Source organism: Phacochoerus africanus, chromosome 6 (assembly GCF_016906955.1).
Source record: "Phacochoerus africanus isolate WHEZ1 chromosome 6, ROS_Pafr_v1, whole genome shotgun sequence".
NCBI classification, from domain to species: Eukaryota; Metazoa; Chordata; class Mammalia; order Artiodactyla; family Suidae; genus Phacochoerus; species Phacochoerus africanus.
The window spans coordinates 108,811,350-108,839,116 of NC_062549.1; the positions used below are offsets into that span (position 1 = coordinate 108,811,350).

The window sequence follows — 27,767 nt, forward strand, 5'->3', positions numbered from 1 at the left end:
TCCAGGCACACCCTAGGATTCCTCCACTGGCCCGGGGAGACGCACCAGGCTCTGCCTCTTCTCCCTGCCCCCCACCCCCGCTCACGCGCGCGCCCCTCTACACACACACACACACACACACACACACGCACACCCTCGCGCGGGGAGTCACTCCCCCTAGCACGCCCTCGCCCTGGGCACCCTCCCGCGGCGAGCCTCCAGGTCCTGCTCATCTCTCCCTCCGCTGCCAGGCGGCCCGGCGCTCTCCGGCCGGGCCTGGAGCCGCTCGGCCGCCGGGGATCGGTAGGGAGCCGAGGGCGCAGCCTCGCCGCCTCCCCCGGACTCTCCTCTGCGCCCCGCCCGCGCCGCGCCCCCACCACCTCCCCCTCCGGGAGAGGGACCTCGCCAGGCAGCCGGTGGCCCGCCGGGCTCCGCTCCGCGCGGCGCCGGCAGCGGCGGGGGCAGGGCGCGAGCGAGGGAGCCCGCGAGCCCGCGAGCCCGCGAGCGGAGCGGCGAGGCGGGGAGGGGACGTGCTGCCGAGCCGGGGCTGGAGCAGCAGCGGCGACGGCGGCGGCGGCGGCGGCGGAGGGAGGGCCCCACGGACAGACGGACGCACGAACGGACCGAGCGAGAGAGGGAGCGAGCGAGACTTCGCCGGCGAGGAGGAGCGGCGCGAGCGGCGACTGCTGGGCGCTTCCCCGCGCTGCTGGGTGCTCGGCGCCTCCGCGGCCCCCGGCTCCCGGCCGCAGCTTCCTCGCGCGCGCGGGGCGCGGGGTGCGGCGCCCGGGGCTCGCTTAGCCGAAGGTAAGAGGGACGCGACCGAGCCTTCTGGAGCCAGGAAGTGCGAGGAGCGCTGCTCCCACGCCTGTTGCTCCGGCTGCCCACGCGGCACCCTCCCACTCCCGCGCCCGGGTGGGTGGGCGCTGGGGCGCCGGAAGGATTGGGGGTGGGGCCGGCGCCTTAGGGGAGCAGGCAGCCGGCCCGGGGGCGTCGGTTCCCGCGGGCTGCGGAGCCACCTCCGGGCAGCGAGGCGCTGTGAGGTTTGGGGGTGGGAGTGCGAACCTCTGCCCTCGTTCCATTGGCCTGCCTTCCCTCGGGGGTGCCAGAGGCAGCGCCCCGGGATCTGGCGGCAGGTGGCGACGGCTCGCTCGGTCCCCCGCTCTTTGTGAGAGGAGAAGGAGAGAAATGGCTGAGGGTGGAAGCAGGGTGCACTTTGGGGCTCTTCACAAAGTTCTCCAGCCGGGCGAGCCGGTGGTGTGCCTACCCGGGGCTGGGGGCCCGCGCTTCTGGGCCCGCCCGACGCCGCTCCCACCCTGTGAGCTCTGGGAAGGGTCTCTGAGTGACACCGCGGGCCAATGCGGCCCCGAGGAGGCTTCGAAGGACTCCCTTTGCGAGGTGTTTACACTGGGGATGAGGCGCGGAAGGGACTGGGCAGAGAAGTTACCTGGAATCCACTGAATTCCTGCACTTGCTTGGTGTTGACATTTGAATCCAGTCCAAGATGTTTTGCTTTTATCCTGGGCAGCCGTGATATGTCAGCAACAGGCTGAGGTTCGGGACCTGGAAGCTTAGAGCGAAGAGAAGGCTCGGTCTTTCTCAAGAAGGGGTGTCTGAACTTTCGCGCTGTCTTAGGTACACTGAGCTCTTTTAAAGACCTGATTGCTATGTGGTGCATGATGGTACTTTGCATGAATGTACGGTGATAGTTAAATCCATGCTTTATTTACTGCTACTTCAAGGGAACCTGGATATTTAATGTCTGTAGAAAGGGGGCCTGGGCGTGCATGAATTCAATGCAGAGCGTGTGGACATAACACATTGGCACAGGGCGGGAAGGGATGCTTATTTTTCCTTGTCTACTGGAATGCCACAAAATGCAAGTACACAAGGGACCCCCAGAGGAAGAAAGATTAGTAGCTCCTTCGTTCCCTTTTGCTGTTGAAGAGGCTGGAGGAAAAAGAAAAAAGAGAGAGTTCAGGAAAGTGCCCTGGCCAGCCCAGGAGTGGCACTGCGGGTGATGAGGACCTCTGTGTGCCCCAGGCCTGTACTCCAGGGGTCCCCAGCTTGGCACACTGTCGGTGTCATGCCTGCCTCCTCTAACCCTGTGGGCCCAGGAGAAAGCTCCCTGGGTTTTTGGGACCCTTCCTTCCCCCAGACGGTCCCTGTTCTGGGCTGAGGGATATGATGTAAAATTGTGGAAAGTAAAAGTTTCCAGAGATTCTGCACAGTCAGCTCGCTGCTGAGGTTTCGTTGCCTCGTGCCTGGGCTCAGGTTGGGTGTCCGTCCCCAGGACAGGCTGTCTGATCACTTGGCCCGCTTCGGGCCCTCTGCCTCCCCCACAGAAGCTGGGGAACGGGGCTGCCTTTTTACAGCAGGGCAAATGTGTTTCCCTTTTCTATTTTCTATTTTTTTTTTTTTTGCCTGTGTCGTTTCAGCACTCACCTGTTTTAAATGTCTCTTTCCCATCCTCCCCCCACCCCCATCTTTTCCCACTGTCAAACTCTTCTGCCAAAAACAAAAATAGCTTCAGATCTTTTCATTTGTAAGGCGTCCACGTCCTAGTAAAACCTTGGCATTTGAGGCCTGTGCAGTGCCATTGGCTGGAAATGGGGCCGCACTGTGGTGCCTGTTGCAGGAATTCATAGCCAGGTCGGCTCTGGGAGGTGTCGGTGCCCGTCAGAGGGCGAGCGCTGTGGCGAGAACCCTTGCTTGAGCCGGGTCATGCCTGCTAGGTGGTGTGGAGGGTATGGTTGGTGTGGCTTTAGGCGTAGTATCTGGTGGGACACTTTTCCTTCCTTTCCAAACTCAGACACACACACACACACACACACACACGGGGCAGGGAGAAAGTATCGATACCTTTTTGGTACCTTTTACCAGGGGAACAGGACTTGACGCTCTGGAGACAGCCTGGCCCTGTTTGGGAAGATTGTCCTGGATTAACACATGGGGTGAAGGTTTGGCCTTGGGACCAGAGGCTTTTATGATAGATAGGGAGGGACTGCTCTTCCGTCCCCAGCTCTCAATTATTCATCTGAAAGCAGTCTGTAAAATACTCATGGCCCTCGGAGGAAAGGAGATGGGCATGGCTGGAGAGGGAGGTGGTGGGGCTCAGCTTGGCAGGGGAAGGTACCAGGCAGTGAGGCGTGGGAGTCAGGGAGAGAGCACTGGGAATCGGAAGCCCAAGGGCACCACCCTCCCAGGGTGCACAGTTGCCTACCTGGCCTAGGCAGGGTGCTGTAGGGTCCCTCTTGGCTCTGTAATCGCTCACTTACTCTTGGCTCCTGGATCCCCCTCAAGGTCCTGCCTTTCTGAGCTCCATTCTGGGATAGAGCAGGCATGCTGAGAGTCAGAAGCCCAAGGTCCAGGGTCTGGAGCCCGGCCCCCTTTACCCTTCAGAAGGGTGGTCAAAAGTTCTATGGTTGAACTGGGCCTTGGATGCCTTGAGTTCTGAGCGATGCGGGTTGTGCGCCCTTTTCTGGGCACCGGCCTCATGAGGAATTCCCAGAACTGCCTTTGCTAAAAGGAGGCTCCGACGAACTCTGTCCCCACAGCCGCAAACCCAGATGCTCTACTTCCTGTTTCACACGGGGGACTGTCATGGAGCGGCCTCAGCGAGACCAGAGCTACAGGCGTCATGTCCTGGATCCAGTCGAATCAAGGATTATTTGAGCTCAAGCTCTCCTTGTCACTTTCCTGTTCGCTTCTCTCATTTGACAGATGAGGGTTGTGAGGCCCAGAGGGCAATGGGGGCTTGCGGTCACAAGTTCAAAAAGAGTTGGAACTGGAATGTAGGGCCTCCAGACCCTATGCTTCCTGCTGCCTGGGGACAGGGAAGGCAGGGTGGTCTCTGCACCCTGCTTGTGGGAACAAACGTATCAGGCTACACCCAGATCAGGAAAGCCATTTGGCAGTGAGCTGATCAGTGGCCTGTTGGAAAATCGTCACTTCCCATATGCGTGGAACCTCGGCACTTTGAAGGAGTCTCGGCTCCTTCTTTCCTAAAACTTGTCAACATAAATGTCCATGTCAAAGGATTTTAATTAACTGTTGCTGTAAAAGTGCCTCACACAGCGCCCATCATCAGTGATCAGTAAACGTTAGCTGATCTGAATGGAATTATCTTGTGGCCATGTTTACACCATAGGCTTGCTTCCCAAACTCCCCTCGCTCCTTAGAAAATCTAGCTGAGTGTGTGCTAAGGGACCACAAATCCTCCTAGTAACCTAAAGGAAATTCGGGGGAGTTAGAAGGGTAAATTTCTTGAGGAAAGATCTAAAATGCAGGGGCTCTTGTACCAGCCTCGGATGGGTTGTCAGGCACTGCCTTGAATGAATCCCCCCCACACACACCCCGTCCTTTCCTCAGTTCCCCTAATCAAGAGCTCATCAGGCCTGCGCTGTTTTTCTGTTCCCTGAGTGGTGACATTTATGGGGAATGTCATTGTCATTCATGATGTCTTCTGTGGCACCTGAATCAACCTCCCTGTCTGAGGAAGCAGAGGGGCCTGTGAAAATGCTCCTTAGCGTACGTGGGGAAACTGAGGCAGAGATTGGCTCCTCCGGAAAACTCAACTGGGAGCCACAGTGCATCACAGGCACTTAAGTTGGATCCATCTTCAGTGTTTACTGAGTGATTGCAGAGAAAATGCCTACTCTTGAAAACCCCTGAGAGGCAAGGCGTGGAGTAAAATCAATGGACTGCAGATGGCATCTATAAAATCTGGGTTCCCACCCACTGTCGGTAGGTTGAACACCTACTGATGCAGTGCATCTTGCAGCCTCTGGAGTTGTCACATAAAAATCCAGGTGTCATGGCCTTGACCCTTGAGCTTATCGTGGGATGGGGAAAGCAGGGAAGAAGCCCTGGTGGTAACCTTGAACGCCACATAGAGACGCTTGGGTTTAAATCTCTCTGACCGTTTATTACATCCTTTAGCCAGTTGTATCTCCTCATGCTTCGTCCTCCTCATCTGCACAACGGGGACGACAGTGGTGCCTGCCCCCTAGGGCTGTTGGTGGGGTCGATTGAGGTGGTCCCATGTAAGCACGTGGAACTGTGTTGCCTGGCAGTCAGCCCTCCGGAAACGTCAGCTACTGTTCTTCTTACAGGAAGACCCTGAGAAGCTCTATAGCACAGCGTTTCAGGGCATGTGGTGTGGGGTCAGACAGCCTGGGGTGGGAGCCCTGTTCCCCGCTCTTCGGGCTGGTAGACTGAGGCATTTCAGACCTGTTCCTAGGGTTGCCGTGAGGATTACATGAGAGGATCCCCAGGAGACGGTGCAGTGCCTGGCACAGAGTCAGTGCCCAATGACTGTGGGCCACGATTATCGATAGAACCCGTGGAAGGTGCCTTGTAAGCCAGGGTGAAGGATGCTAAGGAAGAGGGTCAGACGAAGTGCCGAGAGCCCAAAGGAGGAGAGAATTTCAGAGAGGGGAGAGGAGGGCGCACCCCGAGAGAGGGAGAAGAACAGGAGGGATCCTAATAGGAGGGCTGGGCGGAGGGGGAGGCTCTTCCCCACAGAAGGACGAGAGCCCACAGCCAGACCCCACAGGGCTGTGCATGAGCCCGTCTGTGGTCCAGGATGGGAGCCTGGGACATGGGGCCGGAATGAGAGGCCAGGATCCGTTTGTGGAAATGCCAGCATGCTGGGCCAACGGGTTTGGACTTGATTTTGTAGACCGTGGGAAAATCTTGCTTTAGGGAGACGACCCTGAGCAGAATGGATTTACCGGGAACAGGAGAAACAGAGGGGGGATGGGGGAGGTGAGACACTGGCCAGTGGGAAGGAGGCCTGAGGGAAGAGGGGCCTTAGTGAGGGCAGTAGAGCCACTGTCTCATTATTTGGCAATTCTGGGGGGTGGAGCAGTGAGGAAGATGGCTGAGGCAACAGGCCTGGGGTCGGGGATGCCACGAGCAAAAGGTGACGAGCAGGAGTCTTTTTGCAAGGCTCAGGCCTGCCTAGTTTCAGAGGCATCCAGGTGGGAAAGTCCAGTGGTGGCTCAGGAATGAGAGGAGGTAGAGAGCTGGCACACCCAGAAGAGCTGGGAGAAGCAAGCAGGGTTGCCAGGGGAGGTTAAGCTCAAATCCCCACGAGAAGGCTCCTGTCTGCCTCCTTTATTTAAACCAACTGAATTCCAGAGGGTGCAAATAATTCTGAGATAGGATTGGTTCTGCATGATCAGTTTAGGATTTGTGAAACTGAGTGTGTCAACCCCAAACAATTTCCCGTTGCTGTTACGTGTGTTTCTGTGTCACCACATGGATCCCCACAGATGGTATACATTTGGGGATTGCAGAGTCATTTCACTATTGTCTTTAAAAAGCCAGATTTGCGAAGGTAAATCTGTTTCCCAAAGCCAAATATAATTCCCCGCAGGCCACTGTTCCCTCCATCCATGCAGGTGATGGGAAAGTGTGTACACGGCATGGTTCAAAGAGCGGTGGGTGAAGGGGGCCCCCCCGCCCTGGAGGGACCGCTGAGGGTGGAGCGAGGCCAGGTGAAAGAGGCTGGCACTGGAAAGAGTATTGTTATATAACCCAGGGTGGGCAGATGGAGACGGGAGGCGAGGAATCTGGAGATGGCAATAAGCGTGGCTCAGCTTCCTTGGGAGGAAGGAGGGACAATGCATGGAAGGCAGGTGAACCAGGAATCAAGAGTCCTTTGCAAAGTGGAGGAGGAACCATAGCCCCACCGCCTCTCCCACATCTTTCTCTCAGGGCTCTGAGGGTGTGATTAGACACAAAGTTGCCAGCTGTCCCAGAGAGTAGCTTTCCACCAGGGTCAGCGGTCTTCAGGGGACTTGAGGACAGAGCTCCACTGAGCCCTGGGTCTACTGGGGTCACCTGCCATCTCAGGGAATTTTCCAGACATGGGTGGCCCCAGGCTCCCCACCGGTGAGGCGTGGAAAGACTGTTTACCTGATCGCCCACATCCACACACCATTGCTGATCACCCTAGTGGGTGAAGAGAGAAATAAAAATTAGCATGTTTACCCCACTTTTAAATTCGTTTAATGAGCACTCATTTACCCTCTCCCAATTTAAATTCGTAATAACGCCATAACCTTTCAGAGCTGATTATTACCCACGTCTTCCCAGATCTTTCTGCTAAAGAGGCTTTCCCTCCAAATGCTCCTGAGCCCTCTTGGAACTTGACAATTTGTCAGGCAGTCAACAACATCTGTGATCCCACACTGCCGTGCGGCCCCATGTTAACTGCTCTTCCGGAAAAGGGAGGGAAAAGACTCAAGTCCCTCTCTTTGGGAGTTCCCGTTGGGGCTCAGCGGTAACAAACCCAACTAGTAACCGTGAGGATGAGGGTTCGATCCCTGGCCTCGCTCAGCGGGTTAAAGATCCCTCGTTGCCGGGAGCGGTGGTGTAGGTCTGATTCTGGGGCAGCTCTGCTTCCACCCCTAGCCTGGAAACTTCCATATGCCACGGGAGCAGCCCTAAAAAGCAAAGAAAAAAAAAAAAAAAAAGTCCCCTCTCTGAAACTGGTGACTTCAGTTTCATTAATTTGTCTTCCAGACCCTTGCAGTTTCACTTCCTGTGGACCCTCCCCTGTGTCCCATTTCCCACCTGGGGGGCCATCAGGGACTCACCGGTTCTCCGCGCTCTCTTCCTGCCTGCAGGGGTCGCTGAACTAACTCCAGGCTGGTGTGCGGGCCTGGCCGAGCAGGGGGCACCCAGGAGCTGGAGTCACCATGGCGGCCGGCGTCGCAGCCTGGCTGCCTTTTGCGCGGGCTGCGGCCATCGGGTGGATGCCGGTGGCCAACTGCCCCATGCCCCTGGCGCCGGCCGACAAGAACAAGCGGCAGGATGAACTGATCGTCCTCAACGTGAGCGGGCGGAGGTTCCAGACGTGGCGGACCACGCTGGAGCGCTACCCCGACACGCTGCTGGGCAGCACGGAGAAGGAATTCTTCTTCAACGAGGACACCAAGGAGTACTTCTTCGACCGGGACCCAGAAGTGTTCCGCTGCGTCCTCAACTTCTACCGCACAGGCAAGCTGCACTACCCGCGCTACGAGTGCATCTCCGCCTACGACGACGAGCTGGCTTTCTACGGCATCCTGCCCGAGATCATCGGCGACTGCTGCTATGAGGAGTACAAGGACCGCAAGCGGGAGAACGCCGAGAGGCTCATGGACGACAACGACTCGGAGAACAACCAGGAGTCCATGCCCTCGCTCAGCTTCCGCCAGACCATGTGGCGGGCCTTCGAGAACCCGCACACCAGCACGCTGGCCTTGGTCTTCTACTACGTGACTGGCTTCTTCATCGCCGTCTCGGTCATCACCAACGTGGTGGAGACGGTGCCCTGCGGCACGGTGCCCGGGAGCAAGGAGCTGCCGTGCGGCGAGCGCTACTCGGTGGCCTTCTTTTGCCTGGACACCGCCTGCGTCATGATCTTCACGGTGGAGTATCTCCTCCGGCTTTTCGCGGCGCCCAGCCGCTACCGTTTCATCCGCAGCGTGATGAGCATCATCGACGTGGTGGCCATCATGCCCTATTACATCGGCCTGGTCATGACCAACAACGAGGACGTGTCCGGCGCCTTCGTCACGCTCCGGGTCTTCCGCGTCTTCAGGATCTTCAAGTTCTCCCGCCACTCCCAGGGCTTGCGGATCCTGGGCTACACCCTGAAGAGCTGTGCCTCGGAGCTCGGCTTTCTCCTCTTCTCCCTCACCATGGCCATCATCATCTTTGCCACTGTGATGTTTTATGCAGAGAAGGGCTCCTCTGCCAGCAAGTTCACGAGCATCCCGGCCTCTTTTTGGTACACCATCGTCACCATGACCACCCTGGGGTAAGTCGGCGCTGGCGGGCTGGAGAAGGGCTGGAGAAGGGCGGCGGTTGGATGGGACGGTGATGCCGTGGATGGTGTCGGGATTGGCCAGGGGAAGATGGAATTGGCTTCCCCAAGTTGTAGGAGGCACATGAGTGAATTGTCTGGGGAGGACAGAATGCTCTGAATTGACTTTTCCTTTTGGGGTGCGGCATGTATTTTGCAAAAACGTGGAAAGTTCATTTCTTTTTTCAGCCACACACAGTCTGTGTACGTGTGTGGGGTGGGGGAGGGGGGAGCAGCGAGTGCTGTATTCTCACATGCATCTGTGCTTGCAAGGGCTGTCCTGTGGAGAAAAACAGGGTAGCGGGAAGGAAGAAGGCTGTGAGCAGTTCCGTGAGTGTTTTAAGGCGGGTACAGAATTCCATGAACAGAAGACACCTCGAACACTCTTTCTGGAGCCTTCCTGCACTTCTTTGTAGTGTATGTGCAGGCTGTTTTCTGTTTTGCCTTACTTTTCTTTCCTGCCGCTGCAGATGCTCGAGGATTCAGTAGCTCTGAGCAGACTTTCTCTAAGTGACTCTGAACGTGGGTTTTCTGCAAAGTGGGGCACTTGATTTGCTTCTGTCTCACTGAAGGAGCAGCAAGCAGTCTTGCTTTCTCAGCCAGAGTCTGGATAGAATGACCCAGCCTACCTGGGCGATTGTGAGATGGTCTGAATGGATCATGTGGTCAGACGCAGTAGCAGCAGCACCATCGCAGGGAGGGAGAGGCACTTGGCGAGGTCTCTCCCATCTCCCTGAGGTCCCCTCTCCAGCTGAGGTTGCCGAACTGTATTTACGGTGCTAGGATGTGAAGCTTTCCATCAGAGGACAGGGGCTCAGCAAACAGATTACCATCTTCACCCTAGCGGGATTAGAGCCAGTGAAGGCAGCTTTATGGAGACGTGTATTCCTTAGGCGTTGCTGCTTCGACCGCTGAAAGTTGTTGAGGCCACTGCAAAAATCCCTTCACAATTCCTATGCTGGGTCTATATTTGCTTAGGCCGGAAAGTGTTATCTTGCTGATGGAGAATTCATGAAGCTTTTTATTTGGTGTTTGACAGTTGGGTTGGTGGCGTCCTGGTGATTCGATTTTTTTTTTCCTGGCTGAAACCCCGTGGTGCTTGTATCGGTTTTTCCATAGTGCCGAATGTGCTTATTGAGAATGACTGAGCAGGTGATGGGACCTTTTAAAATGATTACATTTGTCATTCTGCCGCACAGGAGGGAGGAGCAAGGGGGAGAGCCAGGGGCGTCACTGTCCATTTGTGAACCACATTTGATGGGGGCATCCCTTCACCTCTTGTCTTTCTGACTGAAGCCACCCTGCCCTTTCCTGCGTCTCCAACACACAGGCACGCAGTCTCCAGATAGCTGCTCCCACCCAGAGGGGGCGAGAATGTCTGCTCGTTTGACCTTGTCTCTTGGCTCAGGGGGCAGATGTGGCTTCCTGGCCCCCTGGGATGTTTAGGGGTAAAATGGGCTGGATAGCTGGCCACATTTGCTGCTTCTGTGCTAACGCGGCCATCCCTTCACTTTCCTGGAGGGGACCTCTCCCACGGCCAGGACCTCCTTGGTCACCCTCCGACTGTCCAGGGCCCTCCAGTGCCGCCTGATGGGACTCATGACACCTGAGCCATGCCTCAGGACTACCATGGGGGAGAAAACAGGGCAGACAGATGGGCGTCAGAGTCAGAATGGGCCCCTTTCAGAGGACATCAATGGAAACTTCAGTGGCCACCTGCGCATTACTGCTTGTGGTCAGTGTAGCAGCACATGCATGTCTACTGCATGTCAGCTGCATCCTGGGCACTTTGCAGATGTTTTCCCTTTAAGTCTTCACCGCAGCCCTGCAAGGTAGGAAAAATTCTATATAACTGTGAAGACGCAGCAAGCAAGGCTCAGAGAGGTTAAGCAAATATCTGTGGTCCCAGAGCTGCTTTTCAAATACCAGTCTGGCTGTCTCCAAGCCTCGCTCGCTCTCTCTCTTTTTTCAATTATTTTATTTTTATGGCCTCACCTGTGGCATAGGGAAGTTCCTGGGCTGGGGACTGAATCTGAGCCACAGCTGTGACCTACACCGAAGCTGTGGCAACAAGGAATCCTCTTAACCCACCACACTGGGCTGGGGATCAAACCCGCACATCTGCAGCGCCCCAAGCTGCTGCAGTCGGATTCTTAATCCACTGCACCACAGCAGGAACTCCAAGGCCCTTTCTCTTTTCGCTCTCCACTCCTCTTGTTCCCATTGCTATCAGGGCCCTTAGGTGGAAATCAGACCCTCAGAATTATTTTATTATGGCCTCAGTGTGTCACAGTCTATTCCACTCATGTCACCACTTGAGACAGGAAGCGTCGGTGCAGGGCGTAGGGCAGGCACTGTGCTAGGCACACAGGGAATTTCTACATAAGTTCCTTCGAGCCAGTTTAAGTGCTGCCTTTTCTGCTTTCATGGCAAAATCCAGTGTTTTACTGTCTCCCGGGAGACCACTGATTGCCTTTAGCATTCACTCCGTAGATCACGGTGGAGTCCAGCATCAGGGGGTAGACAGTCCTGGCCTCGCATTTCCTCTTGGGAGGGAAGGGAAGGGCAAACAAAGCAAGAGGACTCTGCCAGAGAGTGAGGCCAAGAGGGAGGGCAGGGTGCCCGCGTGGGAGGGCGCATGCTCCCCTGACTGTGGGCGCTGTGGCTTCCTCCCCCTCCTCTTCCCCGTGCATCCAGATGTCTAGCCCCAGGAGGAGGAGGAACTCATGGGCAAGGAAAGAAGCCTGGAGCTGTGTCTGCCTTAACGTCCATTAAGTAACAGGAGAGCAGGCTTTTTCTCCCTCTCCACCCAGTGCTGGATTGGGCTGCTTCGACTTTGACCTGAGTTGGCAGTTGGAACCATCCCAGGCTCACTGCTTGCCTGTACACAGCAGGTGCCTGGCCAAGCACTTTTAGATGGATGGGTCCGTGTGGATGGGGCTCTTTCTCTGTTTGCCTGCTCTGACACCGTTCTCAGTCCCTTCCAGACCCACCTGTCCTCTCTCGAGGGTGAACCTAAGATCTGTGTCCGTCCCAGCCCTGGCCCCAGGGAGAGAGGAGGGCAGCCTTTACCTGGGGTGTGGTCCAGCCCAGGGGATGCTCTGCAGCACTGTGGGGTCTTCTCACCCTTATCAGAGGTCTTATCCGCCTGACCCCGGAAACCTTTCCTCTCCTCTGGCTGGTTTCTGTCTGGAGCACATGCACTGGCTAGCTGTAAGCTTGTTCGATCATTCCAGAAAGGCTGCCTTTGGCTTACTCTTTGCTGGCAGTTGAGCCCCAAGGGGCTGTGTGATACCAAGGGCCGGTGTTCTGCCCCATTCCACGTTCTGTCTGGTTGCTTCCAACAATTCCCGGCAGACTCTTAGTTCATCCTGTCTCCAGAACCTCCTGACTTCCTATCTGCAGTCTGGAGAGACTGTCTTGAGCTCCTTTGCCGAGCAGGGCTGACCTGACCCATCGAATGAAGGAGTCCTGGCTTCCAGGCTCAGGTTGCCATCACGGCCCGCTCTCCCAGGACCCGCTGATGGCTTACTCAGGTGTCCTCCAGGGAGGGATCTCCTGGAGCCAGTTATCCCCGTTTATTTAATTTCTCAAAATATCGCCAGCACACAGAACAATAACAGCCCAGCCGGCTCCAAGGCTTGAGGACGGCTTTCCTCTGTAGCCTCCTGTGCTGGTGGGGAAGACCCCTGTGCCCAGCCCAGGCTTCCCTTGTGCCCCCTTGACAGTGGAGCTCCCAAATTCACCATAAAAGGATTAATTTCCACGCTCATGATTGATGCCATAAATAAAATAAATCCTCAGTCGTCTCAGTTCGCAGCGGGAAGGGATAACACAGAACTCCCACTATGAAACGAGACCGGCACATCTAGTTTGGGAATGTATTCTGTGGCATAGACTTCTTCAAAGCAGAATTTCCTTCTTCGCTTTGTTCAACCTTGCTTGCCATCACCATTGGGCGGATCGCCTGAGCCGGTCCCGGGGCGAGGCTCATGTGGGGCGTTGGGGAAGGGGGAGGAAAGCTTTGTGAGCAAGCGTCCATCCATCTGCAGGAGCCATCCAGGGCCAGCTCCAGGCCGGATGCGATGAGGCGCTCTTGGGTACTTTGGGTGGGAGGGGAGTGGGCTTGGGAAGGCCCCCGGGGGCAGCCGAGCAGCTTCGCTCCTGATGAGACGGCCTGTGGCTGCTGGTTGACTCCGTTATGTAATTGAGACCAGCAGCCTGTCTGTCACCCCGTGCCCCTGAGATGAGAGAGCTTTTGACAGTGTCCAAAAATCACTTTAACGAAAACAGAATCGATTTTTACTTCTTCCAAGCACGAAGCAGCCTCTGGGTGATTTGCATTTCCCTTTAAAACATAATCCTGGAAGGGGCCTGCCTGAGGTCTCGGGAGCCTGGGAGCCGGGCCTGGGAGATCAATACAGGCAGGCCGCAGAATGGGGTCTTGACCAGCCTCCCCCGTGGAGCCATTTGGAGGTGTGGGTTTGTTAACCCTTCGATTCCCCAAATTCTGGCTGCACCGTCATCCACTGCCTCTGGGCACCCACCAGCCCTCCTCCCCTTACAAGTGCCTCGGCTTGGGACACTGGCCAACAGTGCCCCCTGGATGGTGGTGGGTCCCTTCCCAGGGGTATCTGATCAAACGCGCTTACTTACTGGGGATAAATAGCCGCAGGGTCGTTTCTTGGTTTGGCATTTCTTAACCAGCAGTTCTCTGGTGCGGAAATTCCTAAGAGAGGGCAAAGACCTGCATCCTAACAAGGAATCATTCATTCATTCAACTTTTATAAAGTGCCTACCGTGCGCCAGGCAGCATGGTAGACTCCGAGAGCACGCAGGCACTGTGATTGCACGTCAGCCCGACTTAAGGGACAGACGACATGAATTGAATGAGACTCAGGTCTTTTGCTTTGAACCCAGACGAGAGGAGGGGGGCGGGGGGGGAAGCTGTAGATCAAGGGTCATAAAAGGGGCTTTTACTCAGGCTCTTCCCATCACTCCAGAGACCACTCCTCACTCTGCCCCGTGTCTGGCCACCTCCCATCAGCCTTCAAAACAGCCCTGCATCGTCTCCCCCAGGAGGCCTGCCCAGCCCTGCAGGGGCTGCGTGCCCCTCCCCTGCAGCCCCTGAATCCCTCTGTCCTGCCAATTGCCACATGTCATTAACTTCATTTGTTTACGTGTCTTTTCCCCAGGATATGAGCTCCTCAAGGGCCAATCTCTATGCCACAGTTGCTTGTATGATCCATGCCTAGCCCAGGGCCTGATAGGTCTTAGGCCTCAGCATATACCTGTTATAGGGCCTGATAGGTCTTAGGCCTCAGCATATACCTGTTCAACCAAACAGGTCTGTACCCCGTCTTCGGTTTGCTCATCCATTAACCATCTCCTGCCCATTGTAAGAACCAATGAAAGTGCTCTCTAAATGTTAACTATGTGGTCATGGCAGATAGGACATTTGTGGGTCGGGCCGAGATGAGGAGGCCAACAGGGCATTCTCTTGTTCTGATGTCAGCCTTAGCAGGGTTGGGGCTTTCTTACAAAGAAAGTTTAAACCCTTCACTATTTTTGGCTACCTGGCCAGGCTGCCCACTGCAGACTCTGGGGCCAGGGAGGAGCAGCAAGGGAGCCATAGATAAGCCCCCCATTCATGAAGTTGCCCTCCATTCAGTTGGCTAGTGTTTGAGTAGCTACTAGGCCCTGGGAATATAGCAGCAAAGAAAACAGCCCCATGACCCTGTGGTGCTTACATTCTAGTGGAGGAAACCAGGCAGTACATAGATAGATAGATAAATGAGTAAAGCAGTACATCAGGGAAGTTCCCATCGTAGCTCATCGGTAACGAGCCTGACTACTATCCATGAGGATGCCGGTTCGATCCCTGGCCTCGATCAGTGGGTTAAGGGTCCTGCGTTGCCGGGAGCTGTGGAGTAGGTTGTAGATGAGGCTCGGATCCTGCATTGCCGTGGCTGTTGCGTAGGCCGGCAGCTGTAGCTCCAATTCAACCCCTAGCCACCGGACTTTCCATATGCCGCAGGTGTGGCCCTAAAAAGCAAAAAGAATAAAATAAAATTTAAAAGTAACATAAAATAAAATAAATCTTATCAGGAAGCAACTTGTGCTACAGAAAAAAAAATAAAGCATGGTGTGGGAAATTAAAAGTGCTAAGTATGGGGGGGGGGGGCGTGGCATGAGGGAGAGTTGCTATTTTTTATGGGGAGGTCAAGACAGGTCTCTCAGGTAAGGCTCTGTTTGAGCAGAGCCCTGAAGGAATGTGGCTTTCTTGGGGAAGGGCCTTCCAGGCGGGGGAAACAGCCAATGCAAAGGCCATCAGGGCAGGAAGGGCCTTGGTGTGATATTCTTGGAAGAGCAAGAAGGTGCTAATGGTCCTGCCCCAGGGAAGGGGGCAGGTAACAGGGAAGCAGGGCCGTTGTGATCACCGCAAGGTCTCGGCCCTTTGCCTTGTGCTAATCTGCTTGGCATGGAAAGCCACGGGGGAGTTTGGGGTAGACCGGACTCATGTTTTAGAAGGATCATTCTGATAAGCAATGAGATCCTGCTGTGTAGCACAGGGAACTATATTTGATCACTTGTGGTGGAAGGTGATGGAGGATAATGGGAGAAAAAGAACGTACATGGATGTATAGCTGGGTCACTTTGCTGTGCAGCAGAAATTGACAGAACATTGTAAATCAACTCTAATAAAAAAAATGTAAAATAAAATAAAAGGAGCACTCTGAATCCTGGGTAGTGAATAGTCATAGAGGAGAAGCTGCCACAATAATCTGGGCAAGAGATGACAATGGCCGGGATCTAGGGTGGTGGCAGTGGAGATGGGAGAAGCGAGAGATTCTGCATGTATTAGAAGGGAGAGGCTCCAGGACGCGCGTGCTGGTCCAGCAAGCCGGCTGAAAGCTTCACCACCTCCCACAGCAGGGCAGGGAACTGGCCTGGAAGACACAGTCCAAATCACCTCCATTGCCGGGAGAAGCATTTCACAAAAAGAGGCATCAGGGGCCTGCCCGGTGGCTCCCAGACTCCAACCTGGACCAGACAAGCCCCAGAGCCGGAGCCGGAGCCTGGCCATCTGAGAGCAGCACTGGGCTGGCGCTCAGCAAGAGCTCCTGCCCCTGAGCTTGCCTGCAACCCAGGCGGCGTCTTCCCAGCACCTGCTGAGGGCTGGGCACAGGGCTCACCACCATGCAGGGACAGTCTTGGCTCAGCAACTGAAACAGAGGGACGAGTCTCGGAATCAGCAGCTGCAGCGGCTGCCAACACAGAGGGGCAGGTGGAGGGCTGCGCAGGAAGGAGAGAGGAGTTGCCACGGGGGATGTGAGACCTTGGGCTTCTTCATACTGGGGTCACCACATTCGACTGGTCTTCCGACCCAGCAATACAAATTGCTGTAGTTTGGGAAAGAGATTTCCATGCTGATCCCATTTCACAGCTCTCTTCTGGAATCTCTGAGTCAGTCTTTCTTTCTCTCTCTCTGTTTGGTTTTGTTTGGGTTTCCCTCTCTAAACACGCCCATAAACACACACATGATTCTTCCTGAAGAGCAGCAATTATTCTGCCTGAAAATAGTGTAAATAAGAGGCAGCGTGGCCCTCCCTCTCCTCAGGGGAGGAGAGAGCCCCTGGGGTAGCTAACTACACGGGATTTTTGTTTCTGTCACCCAGGAGGGAGCACCTGTCCCAGGTCAGGCGGGGGTCTTGGCCATGAGCCCTCCTGGCTGGGAGCTTCTCCTGGGCAGAGAGAGGAGCGGACTTGGCCAGGAGTCTTCCCATCCTGGTCCTCAGGCAGGTGGCCCCCGCCGGGGAGCTGACGGTCTCCTCACATCCTAAGTGGTCTTCCTCTGGGATGACCAAGTCAGCCTTTCTTCCCTGGGAAGTGGAGACCAGACCCTGTGTGTCTCTTTTGGAGGGAGTGTGTAGCGGTCAATTCAAACCAACTTCGAACTCGGACTTATTTGTGACCAGGAGGAAAGTGTTACCATGACACCTTCAAGCACCCAAAGTTGTTGGCCAAAAGGCTTAGCTGTGGTGCCCTCCAGGTCATGCTAATTAATGCCCCTGCCTCGGTCCAGACTGCTTTTCTCAGGCCAGAGCAGGGGCGACTTCTCCCCAGCCCCACCTCCCCCAGGCAGCGCAATGCAAATGATGGCTGGGGGTGGGGTGGGGGTGGGGAGATAACTAACTCAGCCTTTGCTGACCATGGTGGATGGGGGAGATTGCATCTAGCCCATGTAATCATATTCCCGGTGTCAGGACTCAAATGAGTGTCATTAAGCTGAATCAGAAAAATCGTTTTAATATAAGTGCCACCTCACACACAAGCTAGTTGATGGAGAGATGGATGAGGCTGGGGACGCCTCCTTTGTAATGCGATGCTGTAAAATCCCATCACCTTCATTATTTCCCACCGAGCCAACACATCCTAATACCCCTGAGCGGCAGAACAGCTTGAATTTAATATACAGAAAGTCCAATCAAACAATAAATGGATGGAACTATATAAAGAAACCATTTTCTGGGAGGCTGGCTCCATTCTCTGGGATTCAGCTCCCTGACACATGAAATGTGCATCAATTTTCCCCAACTAATGCAGCTGTTGAATCACCACATGTGATATTTGTTTGCTTCAGAAGTGGAAGAGGGGAACTTTTCCCCCTACATTATCTGGCTATCAATGCGAAATTGCAAATCTCATTTTCTTTGATTTGCATCCAGTGGTTCCCGGTGGCACAGCAAGGCACCCTCCTGTTGCCAGCGAGACTGGAATCTCTGCATCCCAGAACCTCACTCAGTCCCACTTTGATGTCATCTTTCAGCAAAAATCCACCTCTGGACCCAGAATGGGCTCTTAGGGGGCTGGGACGTCTCAACCCTTGCCGTCCTCTGAGAAAAACCTGTCAAACCCGGGGCTGGGGTGACATACCCCGAGTGCCTGTGTTGTTCTCGTTGTCTAGTCTCGCCTTTGAGGTTCTGCAGAGCAGATGTTTCCTGCTGGACTGGATTCCGCCCACCTCGGTCCTCCATCTCCCCTTCCATCCCTGTTACCCGCTCCGTGATGGAGAGGCTGCAAATGCCATTAGCAACCCGATCAGCCAAACGGAATGAAAAAGGCAAATCAGCTCCTTAAAAATCATACAATACATCTCAAAGTCTGGTGGAAATCATGTCTTTATGCTTCTGGTGTGGGATTCTCTCCAACGCTATTTTTCCAGTGGCCTGGATAACGGAGAGTTAACCATAATTACAGGCTTATGGCTGCTGAGAAGTATCATTAGTTTATTTTTACTTCTTCCTGGTCACGCATACTTAAACAGAAAAAAAAAAAAAAAAAAACCCTAGGCGAATGAAACTAAATGGTGTCAAAACCACGGACAGCAGAAATCTTGATTCAGTTCAACAGATACTGTTGAGCGCTTATTATTTGTGAAGCCCCCTTCGAGGCAGGGGTTGGGGTACAGAAATAAATGACACTTTGGTGCGGAGAAGTTTACAGTCTTGAAGGAGATGGAGTATGTTTGTGCGTGTACAGGAGAGAATGGGCCATATGCTGGAATGATCAAGACGTGTTTGGCACAGAAGAAAAGCAGAATAATATTTGCTGATGAACGAATGATTGGCTTCACAGAGAGGTGACATTTCAGCCAGATGGACAACAGTGAGCAGGATTCTGTTATGTGGAAATGGGCATTCCAGATAAATTGCAAAAGGCTGTGGTGCTTGGGGAGCTTAACTAATACGCTGGTTTGCTAGTGTTCAGGGTCCAGGAGGAGCGTGGCTGGAGATAAATAGAAATAAAAGCTTTGCTAAAGACACCAAGGTCTAAAATATTAGGCTAAAGGATTTGCTTGGTAGGTATTAGGGAGCCACGGAAGTTGTCCCCATGGCGCACTGATTAGGAAGATTTATTCGGCAGCTGTCTTCTGGACGAATGTTAGGAAAGAGCCCTTGAACTCGGTGTCGTCCACCAGGAGATGGATCCGGGAAGGGGTAAAGCAGGCCTGGCCTAGGCCAGTCACAGAGAGTAGGACGCAAAGGACTGGAGTGGAAAGATATCCAGGAGAAGGCGAAATCTAAAGTCACTCAGGGGAGTTCCCGTCATGGCTCAGCGGTAATAAACCCAACTAGTAGCCATGATGACACAGGTTCAATCCCTGGCCTCACTTAGTGGGTTAAGGATCTGGCGTGGCTGTGAGCTGTAGGTGTAGGCAGGTGGCTTACAGCTCCAATTCAACCCCTAGCCTGGGAACCTCCATATGCCGTGGGTGCAGCCCTAAAAAGATTTAAAAAAAAAAAAAGTAACTCTGGAACTCTAAGACTGGCTGATGAAGATAGGGAGCTGGCAAACATTTAGGAGGAACCAGGGGGCAGGAGGTCAGGGGCAAGGTAGAGACAAGAGCTGGGCTGTGGACCTTCGATGTTTGTGGATAACCCTGAGCTTCCTTGAAGAGGCCGGCAGGCGGGGAGGAGGGGCTCAAGCGGCAGGTCTCCAGTCATCAGCTGAAGAAGGGGAACTCCGTGAGGCTGCCCAGGAGAAGAGGAAGGGAAGGAAGAGGAGAGGGGAGCGCCTTCTGCCCCTCGGGCACCTGCCCCCTTTAGGAGTGATGGAGCCACCTGCGAGCCGCTTTGTCCCTGCTTCCGCTCCGCCCCTGCCCTTGGCCTGTGGAAGTTCCCTTTCAGCCCGGCTTTCTGCTGGAGCTAAAAGGGCATATTGGTTTTCTGAGTAAAACAAGGTTTTCTTTTTAGTCTCCTACCCTGATAATTAAATAAACAGCACCGACCCAGGAAATTGAAATTGGTTTCTGGGCTTTGCACAGAGCCTCACACTGGTGCGTGTGGATGGGAGGTGGGATCTAAATAGTTGCAGACCAACAACCCTCTGTGCCCGGCCAAGGCGGGTGCTGGCTTCGAGTGATGCAGCCGCCATGGGTCACATGTCTGGCCTGGCAGAGCCAGAGCCCTGGGCAGAGTTTCCAGGCACTGCAGACACTGCCCATCCTACTCACTGCCTCCTTCTCCGTAGAGAGGAAGCTCAGATGCACTCCTGGCATCACTGGGCCTGTCTTCTGGCCTTCCGCCCTCAGAGCCATCTCTCTCGGGCTCTCGGTAAGCATCTGGGGAAAGCCGTGCTTCCGTAATTCAGCAATATGTTTTGGGCTGTCCTGGCAAGCCAGGCACAGTCCTGGTTGACATGAGGAGCCACAAAGAATGAAAGGGGGAAGGATTACATCCTGTGAGGCAGGTGTTCAGTCCCCAGCCTTTGCGTGAAAAGATTGAGATGTCGCGAGGACAGGTACCCTGCCGGAAGCCGCTGCGCTAGAGTGGTTTCACTGGATTCAGACCAAGGTCTTCCGACTCCTTTAGAGTCTGCTGCTTCTTAAGGAGCCTCAGTCTAGTAACAGGAAAGCCCTGTGCACACAGAGCTAGGTTTCTGGGTTCAAGAATGTGAGAGGTATGAGTAAAGGGCAGAAAAGTGTGAGGGAAGGTGGGGGAGAATCAGGGAAGGCTTCTTGGAGGAGGTGGCATCTCAGCTGGTCCTCGAAAGATGGTGGTGGAAAGGTTAAATGCGTTCCTTCATTCGACCATTTACTCAACAAATGTGATGGGTCTGCCTGTGCCAGGCAGCATGCCTGGGCTGAGGATGTCTCTGTGAACAGAACAGGCAAATTCCCTGGGGCTGGGGTTCCGTTCGGAGCTGCGGATAATAGACGAATGCATGTGAGAATGAAACGCGGAAGCAAAGGCTAGGAAAAGAAGAAATAGAGCTGGGAGGGAGAATGAGGCCATGAGCCTGACCCCGAGGAGCGGTCAGGGCAAGGGGGCGTGCGGGGTATCGGCTGTGACTCTAGCTGCTCTGGGGGCAGGGGCGGGGGAGGGGGAGCTCCGGCCACAGCTGGTTGGGAGTTGGAGAGAGGCTGGCCCCAGGACAGAACTGGTGGTCCAAGAGCTGCGTTTGAGTCTCTTTAGGTGAAAAGACGCCGCTGTTTGCCGTCTCCCCTGGAGACTGAATGAGTAGCAACAGTTTCCCCGGATGCGTGAGGGACCACCTTCCTCATCATTGCAAACAGCAATACTGGCTAAGATCACTGAGCTTCTACGTGTGCCGGGTACTGTGCTAACTACAAATTGTTGGCACGGACTTCCTCATTTAACCCTCCCGATAGCCTCCCCTTCACCCCGGGAGAGCGAGGTTACTGTTGCCTGCGTTCAGAGCCTGCCCCCGGGGAGCGGAGAAGCTGGAGTCCAGACCTGCACTGGTCTGGCCAGTGTCTGCTCCTGACGCATCACTAACCCCCCACCCCCACCCCAGATTTCCATCCCAGAGGCATTGGCAGACCTCTCCCCCTTCATGGGCCAGGGCCAAAGACGCTCGGGCCTGAGGGCAAAGGTCACGAAGGCGAAGAGTGGATACAGGATGGCGACAAAGCAAGGGTCAGAGTCATGGAGATGAGGCCCGCGGGATCCAGGGGATCCAGGCTGGTCTGGGCCAACCGTGACAGGAACAATGCAGGCACGTGCATGGGCGGGGGCAAGTTCATGGACAGGCAAGGAGCATCCTGGTGAAAAGGAGGGAAGACAAAAAAAGAAGACGGTGGGAAAGTTTAGTGTTTAGTTGTGCAAAAGAGGGGTTTGCAAATATGCATACTGCGCCAATACCCTGTGGGACTGCCTTTTAGAGTGACTTTGTAAAGTCTCATGCCATCTCCCTCTCTGCCCAGATTCTGGTCCCTGGGGACACCTTTGTTACCCATGTCATACGTCTGGGTGTTGGCGGCACACCCCCACCCCACGACAGGCCTTGGGGGCGGAACTCAGCCTTCGGGATATCTCTAGTGGCCTCCCAGCCCACGGGAGAGATCCCAGTTCTGCGCAGTGGAGAGCCCGAGGGCCAGCCTGCATGTCGTTTGGAATGGAGGGGAGCAGCCGTGATGGGGGAGCCCGTCAGAGCCTGGTGACAGGGCGCAGGCTGCCCCGTCCTTGGATAGAGACCCCTCAACGTGATCGGCGGCGGGCAGGGGGCCCACTGGGGGATGGGTGAGGAGCCCGCCGGGGGATGGCATCGTCCCTCGGGGTCCTGGGCGGCCCCTCCCCCGGTGAGGAGTCAGTACCCGGTGTGAGGACTCTTCCTTCTTGAGTTCTGATCCTTTTGCCCCCTGTGCTCGCTCTTCTGATGTGATGCTAGACTCCTCCATACCTTTTCACACCATTTCCACACCAGCGGGAAAGAAGAGCAATTTGCCGGATGTGACCCTACATCTTCCTGTTTCTCGTCTGCCTCCAGAAGCTGCTAGAAGTTCTCCCAAGATTTCCGTACCTGAGGGCTCTTGTTTCCACCTTCTGAGCCAAAGCCCCTGCCCCCCCCCTGCCCCCACCCACCCCCAGCAGCTTCTCTCCAGGCCAGCCAAAGGCTGTGGTGTTGATTGATAATAAAGCATATTCCTGCAGCCTGACCAGCATGCTCTGAGTTTGGGCAGGGCTCAGGGAGAGATGATGAAGCCTTGTGTCCACCCCACCTCTCCATGCTGTGTTTGAATTTCTTAATATTTCCATGGAAGGTCAGCATCTCATCTGAGGAGCAGAGGCTGCTGTGTCACTGCTCCGATTGAGGTATTTTATGCCTGAGCTGGCTCACGGATCCTTCTGCTGGGGTTAGGCTCTGTAGGACAGTGGAAAGACCACTGGATTGGAGTCCGGATTTGTGGGTTGTGGGGTAACTTTGTAAAGTCTCATGCCATCTCCCTCAGCAGGCTGTGTGATCTTGGGCACGTCACTTCCTCCCCAGTCCTCAGCATCTTCTTCTCAATGATAACAGGTTGGATTTACTGACTTTACCTCCCAGCCAGTTTCATGAGCTGTAAGTCTCTCCCTCTTCAAAGGAAAACATCTCATTAGCCCAGTGGCCTGAATGCCCCACAGCCTGGAGATACAGCCCCTAGAGGTTAGGGCACTGCAGACCTTCCATTTCCATTTCTCCCTCACCAAAGAGGCCAGAGTGAAAAATGGTCCTTGGCCAAATGCGTCATCAGAAATACAAGTCTGCCGAGGAGCCAGAGGTTCTGCTTGGAGATGCCCCCAAGGGCTCCGGGGCTCCTGGTGGGAAGCCAGTGGGACGAAGATCTGGACAGGCAGCCCGCAGCCATGCTGCACAGTGTTTGCAGAGAGCAGAGAGTTATGGATCAGCTCTCTGTTTGGGCTGGAGTAGGAGAAGTCATAGGACGCGTACCCTGGGACCATCAGACAGCCACATAAACCCCCCGAATCCTAGATTTAGTGCAAGTCTAGTTTGCTGTCACCCCTCAGAGCTGCACTCCCTTCAACAACCTCCCCGGCAGATGGCCGTGGGTCACCTGAACATTGGGGTCAGGGAGTTAACCCCCTGGCTGCAGTGCCTTCCGTTTTGGAGGGGGTCAGTGGTCGCAACCCTCCCCTCTGTATTGAATCCAGACCTACCTCCTCTACACTCTGGAAGGGCGAGGGCTTTTGAGACCCAGAAGGTTCCATTAAGAAACATTTCTTTAAGGCAAGTTTTTTGGGGTTTTTTTGTTTTTTTTTTTTCTTTTCTTTTCAGGGCTGCACCTACAGCATAGGGAGCTTCCCAGTCTGGGGGTTGAATCAGAGCTACAGCGGTTGGCTTATGCCACAGCCACAGCAATGCAGGATCGGAGCTGAGTCTTCGACCTACACCACAGCTCACGACAACTCTCCTTAACCCCACTGAGCGAGGCGAAGGATTGAACCCGCAACCTCATGGATACTTTTCAGGTTCTTAACCTGCTGAGCCACAATGGAAACTCCAAGTATAATTTTTTAAAAGTGTTTATTAGAGTATAGTTGATTTACAATGTTGGGCAAGTATAAATCTGATCAGGGAAGTCACTAGGGGACTTGGTGGCAGGAAGACCCTGGCACACACTTAGAGTGACTCAGGTGCAGCCTTGGCAGGTCCAAGCCCTTGAGGGGTGTAGGCTTCCCAAGTGATACAGCTCCTTACCAGGCCCTTGGGGCAGGTTCAGAGCCCCCTTCCCCTTCCAGGGTCTCCCGCCACCCTGTCCCTGACACTCCGGCCGGGGCTGGTTTTCTGCTCGCCCCACCCACCTTCCTTCTCCTCCCCTGTTCTCCTCTTGGTCTGTAAAAGAACGTGAGTTCCCCAGAGGGATGCAGGGGAATCTCGATACTGCTGTTAGCATCCGTGTGGGCAGCGTGGCTTACATTACTTTGAGTTATTTGAATGAAACCAACCATTAAATGATCACAGAGGACGGGGGTGGGGAGGGTGAGTGTGTGGGCTCTCTCCGGCTGTGGGCATCTCTCGGGCATTCTTTCCTATGGATAGAGAGGCTGAGGACCGCAGGGCTGGCTGGTGGCAGGGGGCTGGCCTGGAAGGGGAATTTGGTGGAAATGGACCAGGTTAGTGAGGCTTCTCCCAGGGCGCCTCCCTCCCTCCTGACACCAGCCTCTGAAAGCATGGGCAGCCCTTGCTCCCCAGAGTCATGTGCGCTGGTCCTGGCCCCAGCTCCGGACACAGTACCTGGCACACAGAGAGGGCCCAGTTGTCAGGTCCTGGCCTATCGCTGCCCCGTCACAACCTGCTACTTCACTCAGAGTGAGAAGCACCCACACCCGTGTGGCTCACACAACCTGAAGGGAATAACTTGAAACCAAGCAAGACTGGACAGCAGGTCAGGTGCAAGGTTTGTGTGTTTCACGCCGTGAGACGAGGGAGGGTGTGCCCAAATTTGGGGCGGGGTGTGTAGTTCTGGGGAATTTCCTATCCAGAGAGGGCAGAGCCGTGGGCACCATCCAATCCATTCACCCTGGAAATACCACGGAAGAGCTAGAAGAACTTCGGGAGTGTATAAATCACGGCAGCAAGCTGGCTTGGAGGGCTGAAAAGGGAGCACGTTCCAGGCGAACAGTGAAAGTCGGAGGAGAGACTCGGAAACAGGCAGTGAGCTCACGGTGTGTGTGTGTGCATGTGTGTGTGACAGCCATGTGCTGACATCTGTGTGCGTAACAGCCGTGTGCGTGACAGCTGGCTGGCGGTGAGGGGTGGGACAGAGGAGGGAGTTCTCCATGTAACCCTGGCCACTGTTGACACTGGAGAACCTCCAGGTCCTACTTCTCAACTTGCCGTCTGGAGACCCTGCATCCTTGGAAGGTTGGCCTGCTGAGTGAGACCCTTCCTCTCACATCAGAAGCATCATCCTGGACCAGGGCTGGGGCTCCTGATCCTTAGATGAGACCCTCACCCACCCACAGCTTTCCCCCAGAAAGCAATCCTATACCTGGAGAATCCAGAGAGAATCAACTCTATGAATCTGACTACTCCAGGGACCTCCTGTGAGGGAAGATGTTAGATCATTACTTTGAAAATTGTGAAATACATCAAACATACAAAGAAAAGCATCTTGTCATCTTTCAAAGAGCATCTACAAAACTCCCTTATACCATAAACGTGAGTGCCTCTCATTGATATGGCAGTAGCATTATTTAGTGAAACTTATGTTATAACTCTAACTTTATTCTAATGGGGGGGGGGTTGTATCTACACAAAAGTATGTATATTTTCTTTATTATTTCTTTATTATTTTTCCTTTTTCTTTTTGTCTTTTTAGGGCTACACCCGAAGCATGTGGAGGTTCCCCAGGCTAGGGGTCGGATTGGAGCTACAGCTGCCCGCCTACACCACAGCCACAGTAGCGCCAGATCCAAGCCACATCTGTGACCTACATGACAGCTTACAGCAATGCTGGATCCTTAACCCACTGAGCGAGGCCAGGGATCGAACCTGCGTCTTCATGGATACTAGTCGGATTCCTTTCCACTGAACCACGACGGGAACGCCCTCCTTTCTTTATGTTAATTGTTTAAAATTAAACCTGAACCAGAGAGAGTCAGCAGCCCTTGAATTTGTAGTCCTGTTCACACAAAGATGGGGGAGTGGGGAGCGCACGCCTCCAACTGTAGATGCCAATTTCAATCTGCTATTGCCCATTTCCTTTATTCATTCAACAAACATTCCTGTTGTGCTGACCACATGTGCCTGCTCTTAGCTGGTTGAAAAGCTCACCGGGTGTGTGGTCACCAGGCACAGAAAATGAATCAGGCAGACTGCAACGACACCTCTGATTATGCCCCTTGACAGAGTTAAGGCTCATGTATTTTGGATGATGGGGAGAAAGCTGAGGGAAGCAGCCCTGTCCAGGACTAGCACGAGGCACTCCTCCCAGCAGAGTTAGTCCCACGCCCTCTCGGGAATCACGGCCCCTCCTTTTCTTGACTTTGCAACTGCAGGAGTCCGTTCCTTTCTCCCTCCTAGCCTTGTAGCCGCTTCCTAGTAACAGCTGGAATTTCGACACTATAAACGCCAACTCTGTCTCAGAGAAGCCCTTCTGAATTTGCGCCTCCTGCGTCGCTTCAAGTTTTAGTCTTTTCCAGTAAATCTGTGCCTTCCAGTGTAGTCACCTGGCTGTGCCTTTGACCTTGCTCCACTGGGGCTGGCCAGGCTGCTTGAGACAGAAGGTTCCTCACCAGGGGCTCTGCTCCCCCTGACCCCGCCCGGCTTCCCTGGGGGCTGAGGAGGCTGCACCTGTCTGAGTGATGTAGTTATTCTCGCCCACCTGGGTACCGGTGCCCGCAGGCTGGGGAACTCTGCTTCAGCGTCCTCAGGTTCACCTTTACCCACCTGGTGCTCTCAGGGCCCCAGCGTGCCATCGGGCTCCAAGCAGCTCCGTCACCCCCATCAGACTCAGTCGGCACAGTGTTTCCTGGTCTTTGTTGAATGTGTCCCCAGCTCAGCCACTTTCTTAGGGTTTGACCAACAGAAGTCTGCCTGGGAACCTCGGTTTCTTTGGGCAAATGAGGATTGCTGTGAGGCTGAAAACCAGTGAGTGATGCGTGTGCAGTGCCTGGCACGTGTGAGTGCGCAGTATTAGCCACCACTGGCGCGTGGAGGGGCCCTCGTGCCCTTACTCTTGGGCGGGGCTGGCCAGATGAACGAAGCCGACACTGGTAACTAATGCTTGGCTTGCCCAGGAATACCAGATGGTGTGCCAGCAACTCGGGCCAGGGAAACTCAGGGCAGAAGCTGCAGGGAGAACAGAAGTGGGACTGTTGCTGCCCAAGGGCTGGGTTCTGCAGGCACCACTTGCACAGGCAAGGCGGGCTCTGTGGAGCCCCTGTGTCTCAGATGTCGCAAAGTCAAGGAGATCACAGCCCTGGTGTCGGCCACGCAGCAGCCAAGGGCGGCCTGGACCCCCGATCACTTTCTTTCCCAGCCGATGCCCTTCCTTTCATGCCATGAGGTCTTTAATGTCACCCTCTGACCTCCTTTAAAATACCCTTCCCCCAGATCATCATCCTCTTGGATCCATGTCCGGTCCCCACACCGCGGCGCAGCGTTTCAGCATAAGGGGAGGGGAGAGAAAACGCACCAGAGCTTCCCAAGGCAGCAGCAAGGAGGGAGCTCGGGGACTGCTGGCAGCTCCCCAGGTTGAGACGGGCCTTTGCAGAGCCCATGCCCCCTGCTCTAAGCAGAGGTCACCCCCGGCTCTCAGACACCAACGCAGCAAAAAAAAAAAGAGGGTCCCCATCCAGGCAGCCTCCGCCCCTCCCTCGCCTGGAGCTGCCTGGAGTGAACGAGGAAATGATTATTTATCAGGGAGTTGGTCAGGAAATTGGACACATTCAACAAAGAGCAGGAAACGTCGTGCCAGCTGAGTCTGATGGGGGTGATGGGGCTGCTTGGAGCACAATGACCTCGCTGGCGTCAGTGTTTGCTTTCGGAGGGACAGCTGAGGGTGCCCACTGCATATGTGATGAGCGCAGGTGGACAGGCCCTCTGTGGCCAGCCGGAATCCTGGCTGCCGGCCCCTGGTGGGCAGGCCAGGGCTCAGCGAAGTAGGCTGGGCTGGAACCCA

At 54.8% G+C, this 27,767-nt stretch overlaps 1 protein-coding gene across 2 annotated transcripts in view; it reads left to right on the forward strand.

The window, feature by feature from the left end:
* The first annotated feature begins 628 nt into the window (after positions 1 to 628).
* KCND3 (potassium voltage-gated channel subfamily D member 3) overlaps positions 629 to 27,767 on the forward strand; it is a 217,906-nt gene continuing 190,767 nt past the window's right edge. The window contains exons 1-2 of one of the 2 annotated variants that reach the window (XM_047785007.1): positions 629 to 783; positions 7,614 to 8,791. In XM_047785007.1, coding sequence (XP_047640963.1) covers positions 7,686 to 8,791 — 1,106 coding nt within the window. In that variant the 5' untranslated portion in view covers positions 629 to 783; positions 7,614 to 7,685. Of the gene's footprint in view, positions 784 to 7,613; positions 8,792 to 27,767 lie in introns of those variants that run through there. The other variant, XM_047785006.1, reaches the window with a different exon arrangement.